General features: G+C 38.0%; 1 protein-coding gene across 10 annotated transcripts; it reads left to right on the top strand.

The window, feature by feature from the left end:
- The first annotated feature begins 772 nt into the window (after window positions 1-772).
- pecam1b (platelet and endothelial cell adhesion molecule 1b) lies at window positions 773-19,952 on the top strand. Of its 10 annotated transcripts, XM_028016819.1 has the most exons (14): window positions 773-962; window positions 1,065-1,082; window positions 4,019-4,315; window positions 4,983-5,258; window positions 5,334-5,606; window positions 5,773-6,045; window positions 6,795-7,073; window positions 7,363-7,638; window positions 9,636-9,740; window positions 16,264-16,317; window positions 17,211-17,300; window positions 17,744-17,800; window positions 18,597-18,619; window positions 19,671-19,952. In XM_028016819.1, the coding sequence occupies exons 1-14, from the start codon at window positions 920-922 to the stop codon at window positions 19,773-19,775; spliced, it is 2,169 nt and encodes a 722-aa protein (XP_027872620.1). In that variant the 5' UTR covers window positions 773-919; the 3' UTR covers window positions 19,776-19,952. The 10 variants fall into 10 exon arrangements, 8 of the variants coding, with proteins under 8 accessions (XP_027872620.1, XP_027872621.1, XP_027872626.1 ...); XM_028016820.1 differs by lacking the exon at window positions 17,211-17,300; XR_003595446.1 differs by lacking the exons at window positions 17,211-17,300; window positions 19,671-19,952 and adding an exon at window positions 9,862-9,892 and having other exon boundaries at window positions 774-962.
- The last annotated feature ends 383 nt before the right edge of the window (window positions 19,953-20,335 follow it).

The raw sequence follows: 20,335 nt of genomic DNA, 5'->3' as shown, positions 1-20,335 counted from the left end.
GCAATATTGCTACTTTTACTCAATTAAAATTGAAGGATACTTGGTGTATCAGTGTTCTTTTGTATTTATTGAGTCTTTTGTGCCATTTAGAGGCCAGGAAAATACAGTAAACACTATATTGTCACTGGAAGCACTTTACCTGTTTTCTGGGATGCATGAACCAGAATCTGCACATAACTTTGTATTTTTTTTTTGTCTGAGGACATCATTTTAATATATCTAATCAGATGTTACAAAGTACTGAAGTAATTTCTTGACTACTTTTTACTTGAAAATGCTTCAACTTAAAAATATGCTGAAGTACAGTACTTCTACTCTTACTTGAGTACAGTTTTTGGGTAGCCTGCCCACCTCTGGTGGTAGGGCTGCTGGTTGAGTGAAGATCCTTATCACTTTTTGGACTAAATGAGATTTCTTGCACGTTTTAACAGATTTGTTAGTACAGCTGGCATTTACCATTTTAACCTGGTGGATCTTCTTAGATGAATAAAAATGGAGCAGGTGGCCCTGTCTGGGTCACAGTTCTACCTGTAAATGTTGGTAAAAGAAATCTGACACATGGATGCATGATTAAAGTTCTGAGCACTGCATGCCCAAGCAGTCCAACATTATTCACATCACCATTTCTCGCACACACACATACACACTGTATGTGGAACACATTCCACAACAGCAAAGAGTCGGGCGGCGCGAACATCCTGAGGAAACAACACTCGCTTCCTGTCAAATTAAGCCAAGTCGATGGCTGCTTGGGCTGATAACCGCCGCCACTGGGTGAGGTAAAGCACCACCTCTGCTCCCACCCACCAGATCCTGGTCCATCCTCACATTAACGCGCGGCGCCCGTCAGGCAGCTCCAGTGTCTTTCACCTAAAGGACAGCCACGACCACCGGGAGCCATCAGCGTTCCTCAGACAGGATGGGCCTCCTGCCGCTGTTCACCTCCACGCTCCTGTTCAGCTGTAAGACTTCTCACCCACTTCTCTCCCTCTCAAACAGGAGATGGTTGATCTGATCTTCACTAACCTGGTGATCTCTTTCTTTTCTCCAATTCTTCCATTCAGGGACAACTTTGAATGCAGGTAAGCATATTCTGAAATAAATCATATTTGGACTAAAGTTGTTGTATAAACAGACTGATATGTCCATGAGGGATTGTTTTATCTTGAGTAAAGAAATATTTTGGTGTTGGTATTGAGCTTGGAGGTAGTAAAATGTTGTGTAAGAACAGAGATACTCCTGTTTGTTCAGTGGAAACACTCGTGGCGGTTATCAGAGTCACTGGTGTCTGCTGTGGTGGAAAAGTTGAGTTGGGAACTGGTTGGTGAGGATTGTCACACGCCTCTGGAGCTGCTCGGCAGTGAGAGGTGGGAATCTTCATATCGGCCACAGATACAGATCTGTAAGGCGGCAGGTTCAGGATGGAAGGAAAGTTTCTATTTTAACTCTGCTCTGTGTGCTCAAGGCTGGATCGGTTCCTTCTGATATTTAGATTTTATTTCATATGCCAGATTCCCTCACTTGTTTTCTTGTAATGCAAATTATATACTTTCAAAAGCAGAGAAACTAAATTCCCACAAGAAAATCAATGTGTTGACTTACTAAATGGTTAAGTTTAAATCACTTATTTTGCAGCAGAGTCATACAAACCTAAGAAGTTAAAAAGTAATACATAAATTAGGGCAAAGTAAATAATAAAATAGAACAATATTTTAAAAAGTAGGGCTCCAGGGTAGAAAACAGTCTTAATACCAGAAGAAAAATCTAATAATTTTATACACAGCTCTGGGAAGAATGAAGAGACTACTTAATGATCAGTCTCTCTGATTTTACTTTTCATAGGTTTATGTTTGGGTAACATGAACATTGTTCTTTATTCCACGAACTACTGACAACATGTCTCTGAAATTCCAAGCAAAATTTTTTTATTTATTTGTAGAAAACCAGGAATGGTCAAAATAAGAAAAAAAACATGCAGTGCTTTCAGACCTCGAGCAATTTCAAGAACACAAGTTTATACTCATTTAGAAACAGCAATACTAATGTTTTAACTCAGGAAGAGTTCAGAAATCAATATTTGGTGGAATAATCAGGAGGTTTTCGATGGGGCTCAGTGCAGTGGCCTCTCGATTTTTTCCAGAGCTGTATAGTTTAAGCTGGTCTGTCATTCAGGTTCTGTTTGGGAAACCCAGAAGAAAATCTGAGTCCTGCACGTGCCTTGTTTCCCATCATCAGCCCTGCCAGCTCCTGCTGAATGATGCTGGGCATGGGCCAGAATCAGTGCGCTCCAAAATGGTGCTAAGTCCCCTGAGCGACCCGTTTGTTAAACAAAGTGCTTTTCCTGCCTCCTCAATGTTTGTTTACCACCCCTCTCTGAGTCACAGCAGTAGCCACTCAGCTCTTATGAGTGGTCTGATAGTTTGATGTCGGCATGCAGAGGCTTTCTGCTTCAAACTATCCTCATTTCCGAATGTTTTATTTCTTCCCTTGAAGATGAGTCAGGATCGGCTTGTTGCTGATATCAGAATGAAAACGGGTTAAGATTAGGTGCTTATTTTCTCTTTATGTTGCACGTGGAGTTTGATAGCTGCAATCATTCGAGAAAAGATGTAAAGTCAGAACCATTTTTTCTGATTATTGTGAATTTTCTCTGTTCCTGCAGAGTATGTAGTTTATTTAAAGTGGTTGGTTTCCCGGTACAAACACAGCTTTAAGCCTCTTTCCCTTTTCTTGTTGTTTTCTATTCATTCCAAATTCAATGTTGAAGTATGCTTGGTGCTATTACTGTATGCTTGATCATCCTCATTTTTCCATTTCACCCAAAATGTCATCATCAGCTAAAAATACATTGGATTTCCAGAATCAATGACGCTCTAACCAGGCGTCACCTGGAAACTGCTGGAACACTTTAGTGCCACTGTCAACGCTGAAGTAACATTGAAATTGTCATGGACTGAGGTAGTGCTAGCCATGAACCAAACCATAGCAATAAAACTGACACCATCAGACCTGATTGAAATTTGCAGCGGCCCAAATGGACAAGCCAAGTGCCTTCAGTGAAAAAGGTTTCATGGTCAGAAAAGACAAAGATTGAGCTGTTTGTGAATTGATCAAATAAACGCTCACAAAAAAGTGATCCAATATCCAGATATCCATATTTATGGCCACAAAGGTCATGTGGTTTCCTGGAAACTGACTTAGAGGGATTTAACCATTTACTAGTGGGTCCATATGTACAGTCATGTTAATAAACTAGAATATTAATGAAAAGTTAATGTATTTCAGTAAATCAACTCACAAGTTAAATACATCATGTAGGTTATTCATACAGACTGTTTTCAAACTTTCATTTATGTAAAGAATGATGATTCGTTGCTTACAACGATGTTTTGCTGACATTTAAGATTAGATTATTCAATCAGAAATGTGGGTCTTATGAAAAATATAAGGAAAACCTGCATAACGATAATCTTCAAAAAGTCTGTCAAACGAGCTTCATCGGAACCCATATTCTAATTTATTGATTACTTGAGTTGTTTCAGTTGTTGATGTTGTACTCCACTCTAAAAAAACACAGTTCTTTAGCTCTTTTGTTTCCATAAAAGCTCAAAATCAATGTGATTTGTGCTGATGAAGAGGGTGTATAAACCTCTCAGCAGAAATGTTTTCTGTCTTGCCGTGATGTTGACTCCCAAAAAGAGTTGCTGACCCTCTCCAACTCCCTGTCAGTGATACAAATGTTCCCCTGTCCGTTTCTGACCATTTCCCTGAAATGATCAGCTCATTCATTGGATTAACCCCCTGGAAACCTCGGCAGAAACGGGACGCAATTTAGACAAATCGGCGTAAAACATTAAACATTGCCATGTCTGCGATACACCCCTACGCCTCCTGGAAACCATTTAATTCCTCAAAATCAGTGTTATCAGTGAGAGCTTCCCACTTTTAATTAGACTTCTTAAAAGCTATTATTATTGTCAATTAAATTCTGATCATTATTGCCTATGTCACACCCCAGCTTTAAAAATAACAAAAGTGGACCTGTCCATCGAGCCCAGTGCTGCTGTGTATAGAGACACCAACGTGGCTATGAGATGCAAGGCCGAGGTTCTCACCTTCGGGACGGAGGCACTGAATCGTGTGTACACCATATACAAAGGTGACAGTGTAATCCTCAACAAGACAACCAGCTCCTCTGAGGATTTGCTTTACCACCTGCCTCAGGCCAGAGTCTCCAACAATGGCAAGTACAAGTGCAAGATCAGCATCATGGGAGAGGAGAAGGCCAGTGAAGCTGCAACACTCACAGTGGAAGGTGAGTCTGTTTTCATCTGAGGATGTTTAACAGATGATCTCTGTATTTGAGAAACTAAAACATTATGACAATAAATGCATTGGTGAAAAGGGAGAAATCAGTTTTTCTCAGTAATTGAAACTATAATAGTCATATTGACATGAAATATGACTGTTATATTATTAGTAGTATTGCTCACAATAATAAGATTTGAGCAATACTTTCATGATGAGATTGCTTTTCATTTCCCATGAATTAGGACTAAACCAGTTGATAATAATTAGCTCTGATAAGGAGCAGGATATTTTCCCAAATGCTGAGAGGCATTTGCTCTTTTCTTGGTTTTCATTGTGTTTTGCAGCATTTCTCATCATCTGTTCATATACAGATGCTTTATTACTTGTTATTCCACTTCATTCCAACTATCTTTAATCAGGGTATAATTTATTTTGAATTCTTAGTATGTTTGGATTACACAGGATGTTACGGATATAATGTAAATTTCATGTCAGTTGCCCCTTTATAAATATGGTCACTGAGAAAAACGTTCAATATTTATTTTCCGCACTGTGCACTGAAGAAAAAGCTATCTGTGGTTTGATTTGAAGTTATTTAACACTTGGAGGAAAGGTTCTGTTTCAGTCTTTGGTTTGCTCACTCATGTTCTTCTATGTTCACCGGTTTCCAGGCATGTCAATGCCCATTCTCCGCTTCAACAAAGCTAATATCACTGAGGGGGAATCAGTAACAGCCACATGTTTAGCACCAGGAGAGACGGGTTCCCTTTTGTTCAGCTTCTATGATAACTCCAAGGAAGTCGAAAATGCCAGGGTGACCTCCAACGAACTCACGTTTGTCCCTAAAGGCGTTGGGAACCACATTATTCACTGCTCCTACTTGGTCTTCGTCATGCCAAACTCATTCAAGTCCCAAACAAGCAACACAGTCACTCTTACCGTTGAAGGTACATTAGATTTGTTCATTGGACCATTCTTCCAAGCCTCAACACACCTCATGATTCATGGGTTTTCCTCCACAGAACTTTCCATCGAACCAGTCCTGAAGATTTCCCCTCAGGATAATGTCTACGAAGGTGACACTGTCAACATCACTTGCTCGGTTAGTAATGTTACGAAGGACTACCAAGCTGGAGAGCTCTTGCTGAGTCAGGACACCGAACTACTCAAGAGTGGAAAAACATCTATCCATGTTAACTGGACTGCACATGCAAGAACCCCAATGCTTACCATTAAATGCCGGCTGTATCTGAGAGATGTAGTAAAAGTCGTCAACAAGACAATTTCAGTGAGCGGTGAGCAGACACAGAATGAATGATGTTACTGCTTGAAATCCTTTCTGACGTCTTGCTCATTTATCATATTCTGACTGAGATTATTTCACTTCTCTGAGACCCTTCCACACATTACACTGGTTTCAGTGACTGTGTGATAAATTGTTTGTTCTCAATCTATCCACAGAGCTGTTCTCCGTGCCCACTCTCAAGATGTCTGCTCTCGAAGTCTTTCAAGAAGATGAAATTAGTCTAACATGCAGAAGTGAGAAACTGTCTTATGATAGACTTGAAGGAGAATTCTTCATTTACAGTCTTGAACCTTTTGACTACCATATGGTTCATAAAGGGAATGGAGTATTCATTGGTAAAGCCAAGACAATTGATTTCAACTATACATGTACAGCTGCTGCAAAGGGCATCAAGAAGAAGAGCAAGGTGCTGACAATTCATCCTAAAGGTGAGCACACCTCTGATGAAAACAACAGCAGCTTCACATTTATTTGTTGATGTTACATACCATATTTGGTCTTCATCTATATTCTTTATAAATAATCATGTGGTGGAAGCTGTGGTGTTTGGGTTTGTTCATTTTTAGGTTCAGCTTGCGATTATTTTATAATGTGATGAGTGCTGGGTCATTCTTAATTAAAACCTAAGAATTAAAACAGAATATATTAGCAATATATGATTCAAATATACTGTTTCTGTGATAAATCACTTTACATGAACTGGTTGCATAAATTTATATCAACCTTTACTATGTCAATATTTCATCTCCATTCATGTTTATTTGCAGCTTCTACAAATACATTGAGTTTGAAAACTTTGCTAATCTATTTCTGAATAGATTTACTCATTAACCTCAGTTAAAAACTACATTGGTTGTTGTTTCTGCTACTTTTTGATGCACCTTTGGTGTTAGTGCGAGGTGTTTAATATTTCCTCATAGGTCTGCGCAATATTTAGAAATCATGTGAAATACAAAAATTAGTAAAGGTTGATATAATTATGTTGCTAATAGAATTACTAATAATTTCAACTATTGTAAAGTGCTCTTTAATGTTTCTGTTCTGCATAAAGAGAACCATCAGTTACATTTTGCTTCTTCCTTGTATTTGTGTTTTCTAAATTAAACGTTTTGAATTGTTTTTCTGCCGCTGATACATTTTGCTTTCCTTTTTATTTTCCTACCTCTCTCCTTTTCAGTTCCTGTCTCGACTCCAAAGATCTGGGTCTCTGGCAGTGCAATCCTCGGGAGGAAAGTTGAAATCTTCTGTCTGTCAGACACAGGCACCCCACCCATTACATACACCCTGTGGAAGGCTAACAAACAAAACCAAATTGCCGTTGTTCATGAGTTCAATAAAGCTGCTAACTTTACAATCGTCATCAATGAACCTGGAAGACTAAACCACTACCTTTGCAAAGCAAGTAATGGGAACAGGACGCCTGAGCAAAGTGATAAACTCCAAACAGCTGTCATTGGTAAATATCGAAATCTGAATTAAAGAATAACACATTTATTTGGTTAATATTGTTTTGTATGGAAACCAGCCTACTTTGAGGAATATTCTCAAGGATAGAAGTGCTTCAGTTCTCATCAGATCAATAGGTTTTTGCCCCACATCACTGGGTTGTGTTTCCTGGTGTAATCTGTGATTTTTTTCCCCTGATGGCAGAAAATGTGTTTTTAACATTTTTGACAACGTTGTGTGTTTCCAATAAATGACATCAACATCCTGATTATAACACAACACATATATTTGTTTTCTAGAGCCAATGACTGAAGCATATCTGATGGTCGTTCCTGACGTCGATGACATTTCCGAAGGACATACGGTCATCCTCATTTGTTCCTTCTTGGGCACACCACCTGTAACAGTAAGGTGGCTCCGGGACAGTGATGATCTAAATCCACTGAAGACCACAACCACAAATATTAACACCACAAGCTACGAATTCGTTGTGAATAAGGAACACACCGACAATTACTACTGCCAGGCTGAGAACCGAGCCAACTCTGTTGAAAGTAATAAAATCAACTTAGTAGGTGAGTCTGATTTCTGTAAACCACCTTGGCTTTCCTCATTCTATCCTCTAAATGCTATAAAAAAAACCTAGGCGCTCAATTAGATATTTGGTCTGATGTGTTAGTATGTTCTACCTTTTAATGAGCACAAAAATTGTGCTATGCTTTTTTATTATTATAGAAATGTAATCATCATCCAGTGTTTATGTTAGGCCTGTCACAATGAGCAGAAAATTAATTAGTCACATGTAAAATTTAAAAAAAACCTCAAAATTTCCATTTCCATTATTCATCTTCTTTCTCTTTTCTTGCTCTCTTTTCATTTTGGTGCATTGGTTTCAACTAGCCCATTTCTGAAGGATTATTTTGTTTACAGAGACTTCATAATTCATTTTATTTGTTGTTTAGTTTATTTATTTTGGATATTTAAAATGTCTTCCAGTTTCAGTGTTAAATGTTGGTTAGAATTTAAAGTTTATTGATCTCTTAATGTGTTGTTGCATTATAATTTCTTTACCTGAAAATGGTCTCAAACTGACAATGTTATCGTTTATTGCAATAACTTCTGGGACAAATTATCGTCCAGCAAAATTTGTAATCGTGACAAGCCTAGTTCATGTGTCTCTCTGAGTTTTCAAAAAATCGCTTAAATTTTGATATTTCAGGATAAGCCTAATAAATCAATGCATTCTCTAGAATCTGATAGCAGCAATTCTCCGTCAGCATTTTCTAGAACAGAACTGGGAGTTGTCCAGACTTTGAAATAGCAAAGCAGACCCAGAACATAACACTGCCAGCATGTTTCACTGTGTGTATGATGTTGTTTTTCAGAAATGCTGCATTCGTTTTATACTAGTTTTATACATAAAACATATTTGCCCAAATGTTCCCCTTTTTTCTCATAACTCCACGGAATATTTCCCCAGAGGTTTTTGGGATGCTTTTCTGGCAAATATGAGAAGGGCTTTGTGTTCTTTTTGGTCAGCAGTGTTTTTGGCCTTGAAACTCTCCCGTCGATGACCTTTTTGCACAGTTTGTCTTTCTTCTAGTTGAATTATGAACACTGACCTGAAGTAAGTTTGGCCTGCAGTGCTTCAGATCTATTTTGTGGACCCCAGGATTAGTAATAGATGCTTTCTTGGAGTAATTTTGGTTGGCGAGTGTTTCATGTTTTCTCCCTTTTTGGATAAATGTTCTCACTGTTGTTCACTTGACTCCCAAAGCCAGAGATTGCTTTCATTTCCAGACTGATAAAAGTCAGTGGCTGATGTGTTACTTTATGTTTTTAGTCTTTGTCATATTAAGTCAGGACCCATTTCGGTGATTTCTTGATTTTATTTCAGAATGAAATTTTTACAAATCTATTTTGCAAATCTACCAGTCCATAAAACATTTACGTTCCTCTTCAATCTCACAAACTGACGCACAGTTGCTTTGTGAAAGATCTGGTGGTGAATCACACCACCGGGGGCGGAGCGGAGTAGAAATAAAAAATTAAAATAAAACAAAAAAAATTATCTTTCTACAGAGCTTGCTGAAATAAAAATTATCAATAGTTTTTCAAGCCTTTTCTATCTGATACTTTTTGTTTTTCCTCGACTTAAAACTCTTATTTTTGCTGCAATGCTTTTCAAGTAACATTTAGCTCTCTCCTGACTGACACCTCCGTCTATTTCTGTCATTTGTTTTCTTAAATTGGCAATTTTGGAAACTTTAACTCATGTCATTTGCGCTTTATATATCTATTTGTTTCTATTCACCAAAATCCGCTGATAAACATGTAGATATACAGTACAGACCAAATGTTTCTCATTGAATTCAATGAGAAAGTGTGTCCAAACTTTTGTTTTGTATTGTATGTAAATTTAATAAAAGGATCACAAACTTCCTAGCCTGTCGGTAGTAATTTTTTTCTCTAAAACTAGCAAAAACACAATAATTATTAAATTTTTTATTTCTCTTCATATCCTTATTTATTATCTCATGTTTCTTTTTGTACTTTGTGTCTCTCTTTGCAGTCGGCATGGCAATGTGGAAGAAATTACTGATTCCTGGGACCATAATACTGTTGGTTTCCTCACTCGTGATGGTGGGCTTTATTCTGTTCACAAGATCCAGGAGAGGTAGAGACATCTACAGTCCTCCAGAAACTCAGGCCTCTTACATCTTTAAATAAAAACCAGCCTCCCTCCTCCTGCTGCCTCCCCCGCCCCATCTCTTCTGACTTATCGTTTTTTATTGTAGGAAAAAGAGAAAGAGCTGCTGAATTGTCAGTGTGAGTTGGCTTTGACTTTTCGCTTCTCCTGAATGTGCTGGATGTTTTAGGAACTGGTGAAGGGTGTTCAGACTTATCAGGTGGTTCAGACGATGCAGCAGAGTTTGGATGCAGCAGATTATAGGAAGTATTTGGTGTGTTTTGCATGTTTGTAGACAGAAACATAATTTTTCTTTCAACATTATATTCCTTGTTCCGGTAGTGCATATTTATAAGGAGTCAAAAGGGTCACGTGGATTTAAGATTCAATAAATACAATCCTAGTGAAATAAATAATTGTTTCACTTATATTTACTATTGTTGTCATGCAGGGTATTATACATTATTTATTATTTATTTACCTTTTAAATATAGCCACTTTTGTTAATGGCCAAAAGATGAATTGTTTCATGATAAACCACAGAACAGAAACCGTGAAATAATTAGATAAATAATCACTTAGATTTGCATAGAACCAACATTTTCAAGAATTGCATCTTGTTAATTTTGTTGTAATAATAATAATAATAGTAATAATAATAATAATAATAATATATAAAATATTTAGAAGCAGCTGCTTCTGGTCTTTGTTCAAAATGTCCATCTTAAAATCTCAAATGAGTTTTATAGGTTTTGGGATGTATTTACTGAATGATGAGACTTTTGCTTTAATTAGTAAACATTGTTTTTTATTTCATTTTATTATTAATGAATTAAAGCTATCAGACCATTGCTGAATAAATATTAACCAAAGAAAGCAACGTTCTAGTTCTGTGGTTGACTACCTCACTGAATCAGTTTGCATATCTTGAACACGGTATGCTGATTTATTGCTTTTTCTTGAGTCAGTTCCTGTTTCAGGTACTTTCTTGTCAAGTTGTTTCTTATTTGTCACAGTTATGTTTGTCTTATTGGAACCTTTTTCTGGAGTCAATTTAGAGTAAAGGTAGATTTATACTGATGCATTTTTGTTCCAAGACTTATGGATAAGAGAGAAATATGGGCGGAAACCACAATTACGCGATTACAATGTCTACAACATGCAAAACACCTTGTCTAGTTTCTTTACCATTTATCTGAAGTGTTTTTCTCGACGTCACGTTTGCCTGCAGCTGACTTTATTTTCACCATTTCTCAGAAAGCCTGCGAGCCCTAAATCAGATGACTCTTTAACAGTGACTCTAACCCACGACACAGAGGTTTATAATGCAGCCACAGGTAGCTTGGTTTTTACCGTCCTCCTGTGTGTCATTTACAAGCCCCGTCAGTATTTATTGTCTAACAGCCATTATCCCACCCTAAACACTCATCAGACTGTGTTGTAACATCTTGACTCACAGCAATAATCCATGTTCTGGTCTGCATGCAGAGGTCAGATCAGGGTGACCTTGTTGTTGCCTGTGCTTCCTTTGAGTGGCAGATTTCTTGTGTTTTGTGCATGCTCAGCATGTTTATCATTGAGGACAAAATTATTACTAACCCCGTATGTGATTTAATGTTTCACAAAATGTTCCTAGCTGCTTTCAACAGAGCAAGGATCAGTTTTCTTTGGATAGCGTTATTATTTATTTGTATTTGCATACAGCAACCAAGTCATTTTAGGGAAAATGCAGGGATCAACATTATTAGCCTTCTAAAAACTGACCTTTTTATTAAGGCAGCTTTAATGCACACTAGTGGTTTGAACCAAGTTTTATCCTCTTACCTTTAACCCTTCATTAAGGATTTCAACTTTCATTTAGGAATGCATCATATCAAAAACAACAAAAAAATCTATTTAAATTGGATTCAGATTCAGAGATGAACATACTGGCTGCTGAACGAGCCGCGGCACTGAGCAAATGCAGAAGGACAAACAAAGCTACTAAAAGAGTTCTTGACCACAGAAAAGTTGCCAAGTCAAAAACTAGACTGGATTTAAATCTCTTTGACCTTAAAGACATACTGTAGCTTATATTTGTAGAAAGGAAGGAGTGACCTTTAACCTACAGAATACTCTCCCCAAGGTGAAACATGTTAGAGGGAGTATCATGCTGTGGCGAAGCTTTAGCACAGCTGCACTTTGAAATCTCTTCTTGCTTGAAGGAAGTCAGAAGAAAGAACCATAGATGAAGATTTTGAAAAGAACAAAAAACCCTGAAGTAGTCAGCAGTAAAACATACATCGCTCTTGGTGAAGAGCTGCATTCACCAAACACTTCTGACTGATCTGCAGCCAGCGTAGAAAATCTGTGGAGTGAACTGAAGCCAAGGCTCTGTTCCAGATCAGAGAGGAGAATGAGGTCTAATTCCTCAGGGAACTTGTCAGATCGTTGAAAACTACAACAAATTACTTCTGGTTTTTTATCCAATAACAAATAAATACAGATAACTAACTGGAACAGGGGGATAATATTTTTGGCCCATGTGTTTTTTGAGTGAATAATGTAAACATTCAAAATAAAAAATCAGATGTTTGAAAAAGCGGGGGTGTCTAATAAATTCTGTCCTTAAATGTGTGATAAATTGCCTTGTCCTCGTTTTTGTTTGTTTTTTTCTTCCTTTGCATGTCATGTATGCTTGAGCATGAGTCACAGCAGCAGGAGCGATGAGACACAGTTTGTTTTCAGTGTATCCACAAGGGAAGGTACTTTTCTCTCATTTTCTGCAAACTGCTTAGAGTAGCCATTATCCTCTTGTTCCAGACGCAGCGTCGTTCTGTGATGACAAGGAGGGGAGAGTGACCAATGGGACGCGAGGTAGTGTTGCATCGCTTCCTGCAGACATCAGCAACAGGAGCAGCTACAGTATCCCAGCAACAGTGTAGAGGCAGAATGCTCTATCTTTAAAGAAAATCAAACTCTGAAAGACTTAAGAGACAAATACAGGAAACAGAAACCCTTTCCTGATATTTATGACATTTTGGAGGAAGTGGACAATATTTTTTCCCTGCAAAATGGCGGGCCCTGTTTTGGGTTTTTTTGTTTGTTTTTTTTAAGAAAAAGAAATAAATTAGGGCCCACTGCTCCCTCTCCTCTCCTCTTTCAGTCATTGTCCTAACCATCATTTTTTGGCCTTTGTGTCGTTTTTCTGTGTGACTGCATGCCCATTTTTTATTTCATCTGTTCAACTAATCTACATGAAGTAAACCTGATTTCACTGATCTGTATATATTATTACAGGAATTGTGTGTATATAATTTTGGTTGATTACTGGACTGATGATGGAGAGCAGTTCTGTAGAATAAAGGTGTTTATTTTATTTAGAGGTGTGTCTCAACCATTCATTCATTTCTCCTGCTTTTGAACGACACCTGCATTATTGAAATATGTTATTAAACACTTGCAGTCAGAAGTTTACATACACTAATCATGGACATAATTGTCATTTAGGTTCTGGGGCTACTGTTGATGCAAATGAGTCATACAGGGTGGAGTAATCATAAAATATAAAATTGGAAGTTTTTTCTGTACATTACAGAAACAGGCTGGGATATGTGTTACATAAAAACCAAACAACATTCATTTAGATGTCCCTTATGGAGCTCCACATGATTTCTTTTTGTTAACCTTCCAGTTCCTGGTTTAATTATCTTGACCACTATTCTTGACGTTGACAGGTTTATAGAATTTGTTGGTTTTAAGGGTGGATATGATCACATTTTAACAGAGATTATGTAATTTCTTCAGGATTGCCATTCAGTAGATTTCATGTAAGTCTTCCAAGAATATTTTTGATTAGGTGATTTGGCTCATTGACCAGTTGGACAACCCGAGTGAGTCTAAATTTCAACCTGGCCTAAAGAGTGCTATCAAGAGAGCAGACTTGACTTCTACACCTTTGTAGCTAATCACATGGACAAGCCAGAGCGCTTCCAGAAAATTTTTTTTTTTAAAATTGGACAAGAAAAATTATGCTGTTTGGTTACAATGAGAAGAATTTTGTTTGGGGCAGTCAAAGTAAAGTTTTCAAACCAAACAACTCTGTGCCTGATGTCAAGCGTGGCAGTAGTTGTGTCATGATTTGGGTTTGTTTTTCTGGCAGTGGTACAGGTGCTTTAACAAATTGGGTAGAATAACGAAGAGAAAAGTTGATCGCTTCAACTTTACCTCACATCGTCAGTTTGACGGTTGAAAGCAGGACCATTTTGGATGATCAAACAGGACAATTATCCCGAGCATATATCAAAGTGCTGTTGGGATATATAAAACAGGCTCCCATTTAGCTTGTAAAATGCTCTCAGCCTCAGCTTAATTAAAAAACATGAGCAGCATTAATATTTTGATTGAGGGTGTTTCCACCGTGAATTCAAAAGTATGCACCTAATTGTTGTTCTGTCATAAAATAATTAAATCTGTTAGGCGACCCTGAACAAACACTTGTTCAAATGCATCATTGGAAGCCTGCAATTAGGACATTCATGCCAATGATGTGTTTATATAAACCTCTGACTGAACTGTGACATATCTCACATTTGACCTTGCAGGCTTGGTTATGTCGAAGTCCTGAGGCAAGAACAACTGCATACCATGAAGTCAGTTTGTTTCCTGAAAGCTAAATGCTCTGCAGAGACTTCCTTGAAATGGTGGAACAATGGAGTCTCTGATTTGCTTCCTATGCTGGCATGAAGAACTCTGCTGTGCTGATCACACTGGTGGTATTTTGGCGGGTTGGGCTTGTTTTGTTCCAGGCCAGGCGAGTTTGAATGCACTCAGCAGGGACAGGAAATTATTCACATAAGCCTCGATTGAGCCGCGTGTGAGATTACATTACCAACTGGGGAAGTTGTTTTTGCCAGAATCTGCGGCGCAGTCGCTCTTAAATTAACCGACTATTGTGAACAACTCAGCTGAGGATTTCTCTGTTCACAAATTAAGGATGTGAAACCTGCTTCTTTTTTTTTACAGTAACTTAGAGGTCATAGTGACATGGAATGCCACAGAAAGTTTTTCCTTGCTTTTAGTAAAGAACATAATAAATGCCAGATTAAGAATACATTTAAAAGACACATCTCATAGCATGGAAAAAATGTTAGTGTGTTTATGGGAATTTGTGAAAATTATTTCAGGAGTACATTTGTGAACCATTTGTCAAATCATATTGTCCAGTTGAATTTATCTCAGTTTATAGATTTTGCTTTGGGCTCTAGTCGATGCTCATATTAGAACTTGAACCTGCAGTATGTAAGTTTTATACAAATATATTTTTTTACATAATTGCTGAAAGATTATCAGATTATCTGAGAAAAAGAAAATATCTGCCTTCTCCTAGTGCTAACTGGAAACAACCAATCAGACCCAGGAGGAGGGTCTTAGTGCTGTCCATCATGTATGTGCTGCTCACCTAACACCTTCCCTCGCCCCTTGCATTTTGCTACACTGCAGCTTCTTCCTGATAGCAGAGGCTTCCTTGAATGCTCAGGCTCGTTAGCATGACTACAGATGATGAAGGATAAACGGTTTTCCTGGAACGATTAGTTGTTGACAGTCACCAGACAGAAAATGGGCGGAGGGGGGAAGACTTGCAACAGAGTTCTCAGGGTTGGGAATCCAACCCTGGAGGGCTGCATTGAATCCAAAATGACAAAATATTAAGCAGTGATTAACCTGACTTGATTAAACCTCATGCTGAAACATCTAGATTAAAAAAAGATGACATGGCGTGTCGTGGTGGCGTAGCGGTTAGCGCGACCCTTATTTGGAGGCCTTCAGTCCTCGACGCGGCCGTCGCGGGTTCGACTCCTGGACCCGATGACATTTGCCGCATGTCTTCCCCCCTCTCCTTCCCTGTTTCCTGTCAGCCCACTGTCATATAAGGGACACTAGAGCCCACAAAAGAGCCCCTGGAGGGGTAAAAAAAAAAAAAAGATGACATCCCAAAATTTGTCACCTCATGCTGACCCCATCATCTTGCATTAGCACCATGTAGAAAGAAAAGAACCCTCAAGAGTTTGTCTTTTCAACTCACAATTAATTTGTACTAGGTCTCATTTTACCCACAAGGTCCAACTCTGCATTACAAGTTAATATCAAGAATATCCGGGTTAAGTTATCCTAGCTTGGCAGCTAGCAGCCTCTCGGCTCCTCACAATCTCTATAAATGAAGGACAGAATGGATGGAAGCTCCAAAGAATCTCCATGGGGAGTGCAGAGTGCAGCTCAGGCTGAGTAGGCGCCAGAGGAGCCAAGGGAACTTTGCGGTGCTGATGTGTACCGCGCCGAACTGAGACCATCTGCTTTCATTATTTGTGTTTGAAAGATTGAACAATTTGTTTAATGGATTTTCTTTTCCTTTTTTTTATTGCATGCTGGGAACGTTTCCAGAAATTGCTTTTGATATAATTTTTCCCCTTGCGATTTAAATTGTAAATTATAGTTTTGTCTGAACTTAATCTGTTTGGTCTTTGTTTAACAGTGAGAGTGGACAGAACTCCAGAGAGCGTATGGAGCAGCAGGAAACCTGAAGCAGGTGAGACAAAACTCCATAGCACCATTACCATCATGGGTTTTTTTTTCTGTTGCCTATACATTTCTTTCAAATTATTTCTTAAAAGAACTAAGGAATTTTAAATTTAGTCATTAGTCAAAAAAACCCTAGGGTTACCCTAACCCTAACCCTAACCCTAGATCTATTTTCATTTGAAAGAGAATTGTAGACGTGATTAGCAATTGTTATTTAGAGACAATTATTAAACATTAGTGGTTGTTTGATGCCTATACTTGTGTTTTTAATTCCATCTGTTCTGTATTTCTTTCTTGTCTAGTGTAGGTATGAGAATAACAGAAAGCATCCTTCAATAAGGACATTAGTTACTAACTGCATCAGCTACATTTACAGTTGAATAAATTGAGAAGTCAAGGCAAAAGCATTTTACACATTTTGAGTGAAAACTGATATAAACTCTCAGATTGACAAATAGATACTTGTTGTTTTCATATCTGGGATAGTTTCAATTGTTGCCTTTCTTGTTTTTACTTTACTTAAAGACCATATTTTGAACTGGTTTTCTCTTGAGTCATTTTTTTCTGCCTAATTGTCTTCAGGAAGTAGTTCATCCCTGGAGTAACTGCTTTATTTGTTTCGTTAACGTGTCTTGTGATCTTATGTGGCTGATAAGGCCTTTTATCCTGGTACTGGCTGAGATTTGTTTTTGAAATTTTGGAAATGCCTCCACAGAAAAGGTTTCTGTGGCCTTTTAGAGTCATTGTCTTTGGGGTGTTCAAGTGGCAGAAATTTCAATTGCTCAGATTGACAAATAGATAGTGGTCTATCTACTGTACTTGTGTGAATGTGGGTTGCTAGGGAATGAAGAGATTTTGAAATGTTGTGTTATTGCGTTGATGTGAATTTTTCTCATGCAGAAATTGACGATGATAGCAGCACGTTGTCCAACGAGCCAGAAGTGGAGTACACGGAGGTGGTGCATCCGCGCTCATCAGATCCTACTAAAAGTAATACACAAAAACCTCAACTCTACTCTGTATGAAGACTAGAGTAGTTTGTTACTCAGAGCTTCTCCATTTCCTGGACAAATCTGTAGAACTGTCCCACATTCCTTAGATGCTGATAAGACATGGCAAGACTTCCTGGGAGGGGCCTAATTACACTTAATTAATACACCTCAATGCTGACATGGATAGCTGATGGGATTTCCAGCACTGTGGCAGTAGTTGTAAACAGGAAGGGTTGAGCTAATTGCAAACAAGGTTTTGAAGTTCGTTCTTTCATTGTCATGGTCTTGTGCTCTGGATCCCATCGGGGTGAAGATGGTCGTTACACTGGCAACTCCCTCCTATTTTTAGGACGTTGTTTATGATATTTCAAACAGACAGTATCTACTCATATTTTTCCTTTGATGCTTATACTGCCTGTTTTTTGTCTCTTCCATGAACAGACCCCCTTAGAAAAGGCACAGACACCGTTTACAGCGAGCTCCAAAACTCTCCACATGGTGAGTTCACCTCCACTAACATCCTTCTATTGACTGTCTTCAATTATTCTGGTTTGAATTTTGAGTGACTTTTGCTTCATCCGCCTCTGTGTTTTCTTTTTTTATTTGGGTAGTTTTTATCTGGCAAGGTTTACAGAAAATCTATAATAAATTGAAACTTCTTTTTTTATTATTCACTGTAGTTGTTCCTTGCCTTGTCTTTCCAATCTGAGAAAAAACTGTTCAAATGCATAATTAGACCCCCAAATGTCATTTCATAATCAAACCTGTAAACTTCTGATAAGCGCTGTAACTCATTGCAGCCATATGAACCTTGTTATTGCATCCCCTTAAAGCTTGATTTCTGGCTCTAAAATGGGAAAAGAATATACAATAACAATATTTATGGCTTCACCACTTGAGCCTTTTTAGATTTTACTAAACAAGACGTGGAGTCAACGAGGTGAATTTGCACTGCAGCACACAGGAGCAGTTTCATCCTGTTACTGCAGTCAGGAACTTCCTGTTATTATACAAGCAGACAGAAGCTGGACATGTCTATCATGTAGTCCATCAGAGACCTAATGTTTCCTGTACAAAGGAACCGTGAGTGTTTTATGCAAGTGTGTATCAGACATAATGTAAATACAGAGTCAGATTAGAGATATTAGGCTGGGTTTTTGGGACAGAGGCCCCTGCAGAGGGGTTTCTAATGAATCACTGCTAAAAATGACTCAGCGCGCATAAAGCTGCGCTGAGGTCAGGCAGTGAGTGAGCAGGACTTTACATGTTTAACGGGTGATGCTTTTTCCTGCAGGTGCTGCTGACCATCATGACTACGTGAGTAACTGGGTGTTCTTCCTTAACAACGTAACATCTGAGTCATTGGATGACATCTACAAGTTTTGCCCTAAAAGGCAGAATTACATGCTAAAAGTTTTTGGCCAATTTTGTTTTGTTCTGTACAGAAAAATGCAAACAAGTCTCGATCCATCCTAAAATGTATAAAAATATTTATGTTTAGTCATTTAAAAAGATATTGTTCCTCAGGTTTCCAGAAGGGAAACATGTAACTGAAAATACAGCAAACACCCACCGTAACGTATAAAGAAGTTGATTTTTCAAAATCAATTTTTCCACATTTAGCTAAATTAAACAATAAAGTAATAATATACTTAAGTAAAATATTTAGCTAAATAATTAACTAAATGAAATGTGTAACTCAACATTTATTCCAATAGTTAGTTTAGATTACATTTTTAGCTACATTTATCAAGATTTTACTTAGAAATTCAAGATTAAGATAGATCATTCTAGGACACTGTTTTAAATATTTTGCGCCTTCAAGGACTATTATGCCAAACCCTTGAAGGATGAATTTCTCAGTTGTTTGCTGAATAACATGAACTGCATATCCTTCCTAAAACCTTCCTTTTCAGTTTTTGTATTCAGCCCCCTCCTGGTTGCTTTGACTCTCTGCAGCCATAAAGGGAAACTGTTGTCAAAGTTTCCAGAGATGAACAAAGGCATTTGGGGCCGAGGCTTCCTTTCCTATCAGTTGTTCAGATCAGCATTTCTGCTCCAGTCAAATTAGTGCCAAGCCCATCCCAACCAACATACAGCCTCACTGTGTGCATTAATCACTGCTGCTGGTGACCCTCCTGCCTGCCCCTACATGGCACTGAAGGCAGCAAAATGGAGGAACTGGAAATAATAAACAGTGTATGTGTATTCTTCTTTAAAGATGCTGTTTGGTCTGATTGTTTAAGATTGTATGCTTGTGTTTTATTCACCAGTAAAAAGTAACAGATTTAATCCTTGTTCATAGCTTATTTTTGTTATGATCTTGCTTTAAATTTGAGTTTGCTGACTTTACGTTACGTGCCTGCAGGGTTCAGTAAAGTATGTTGATCTGAATGGAGACCAACAACCTGGGATCACGCAGCACAGTCCTAAAGATATCAGCTACTCAGATCTGCCGATGCCTGTGGATTAAAGACGAGTGCTGTCTTCACTCACTTCCTGGGCTGTAATATTTTTTTTCTCCCTTACACTTCGTGTCCACGCTTTACTGTTTCTTTAAAATACTTCACCACTTATTTTCAGTCATATTACTGCTGACTGCTGAATTGCTGTAAATATTTTTCACTTTAATAAAAGCCTTTTAAACCAACACATTATGTCTTCATGTGTGATTTAACAACAAGAGTCAGTGATCTGATAAAAAGCTTTAAAAATAAATGACCATGGAAAAGATCCTTCTGCTGGTCTTTACATACTTACATGCTTCAGGTTATCAAGTACTGTACATTTTAATATCAGACAAAGATATAAAAATACAAATATGTGTTTTAATATTATTGTTTCATTTACAAAAATAAAAAAACAAAGATGTCAAGACCAACTTGGCCTTTGAAAATACAGCTGGCTTGTCATTTCAAGTAGTGATTAATTGTGATTAAGCACATTGTTTTGATGAGATTCACTAGCTACACCCACCACATGCATAAAGTTGGCCAAAAGATCTGAAAGGAAACACATAATGCTTCTATCTAA

The sequence above is a fragment of the Xiphophorus couchianus genome, chromosome 5 (assembly GCF_001444195.1).
Source record: "Xiphophorus couchianus chromosome 5, X_couchianus-1.0, whole genome shotgun sequence".
In the NCBI taxonomy this organism is placed as follows: Eukaryota; Metazoa; Chordata; class Actinopteri; order Cyprinodontiformes; family Poeciliidae; genus Xiphophorus; species Xiphophorus couchianus.
This window is presented reverse-complemented; position numbering and strand designations above follow the sequence as displayed.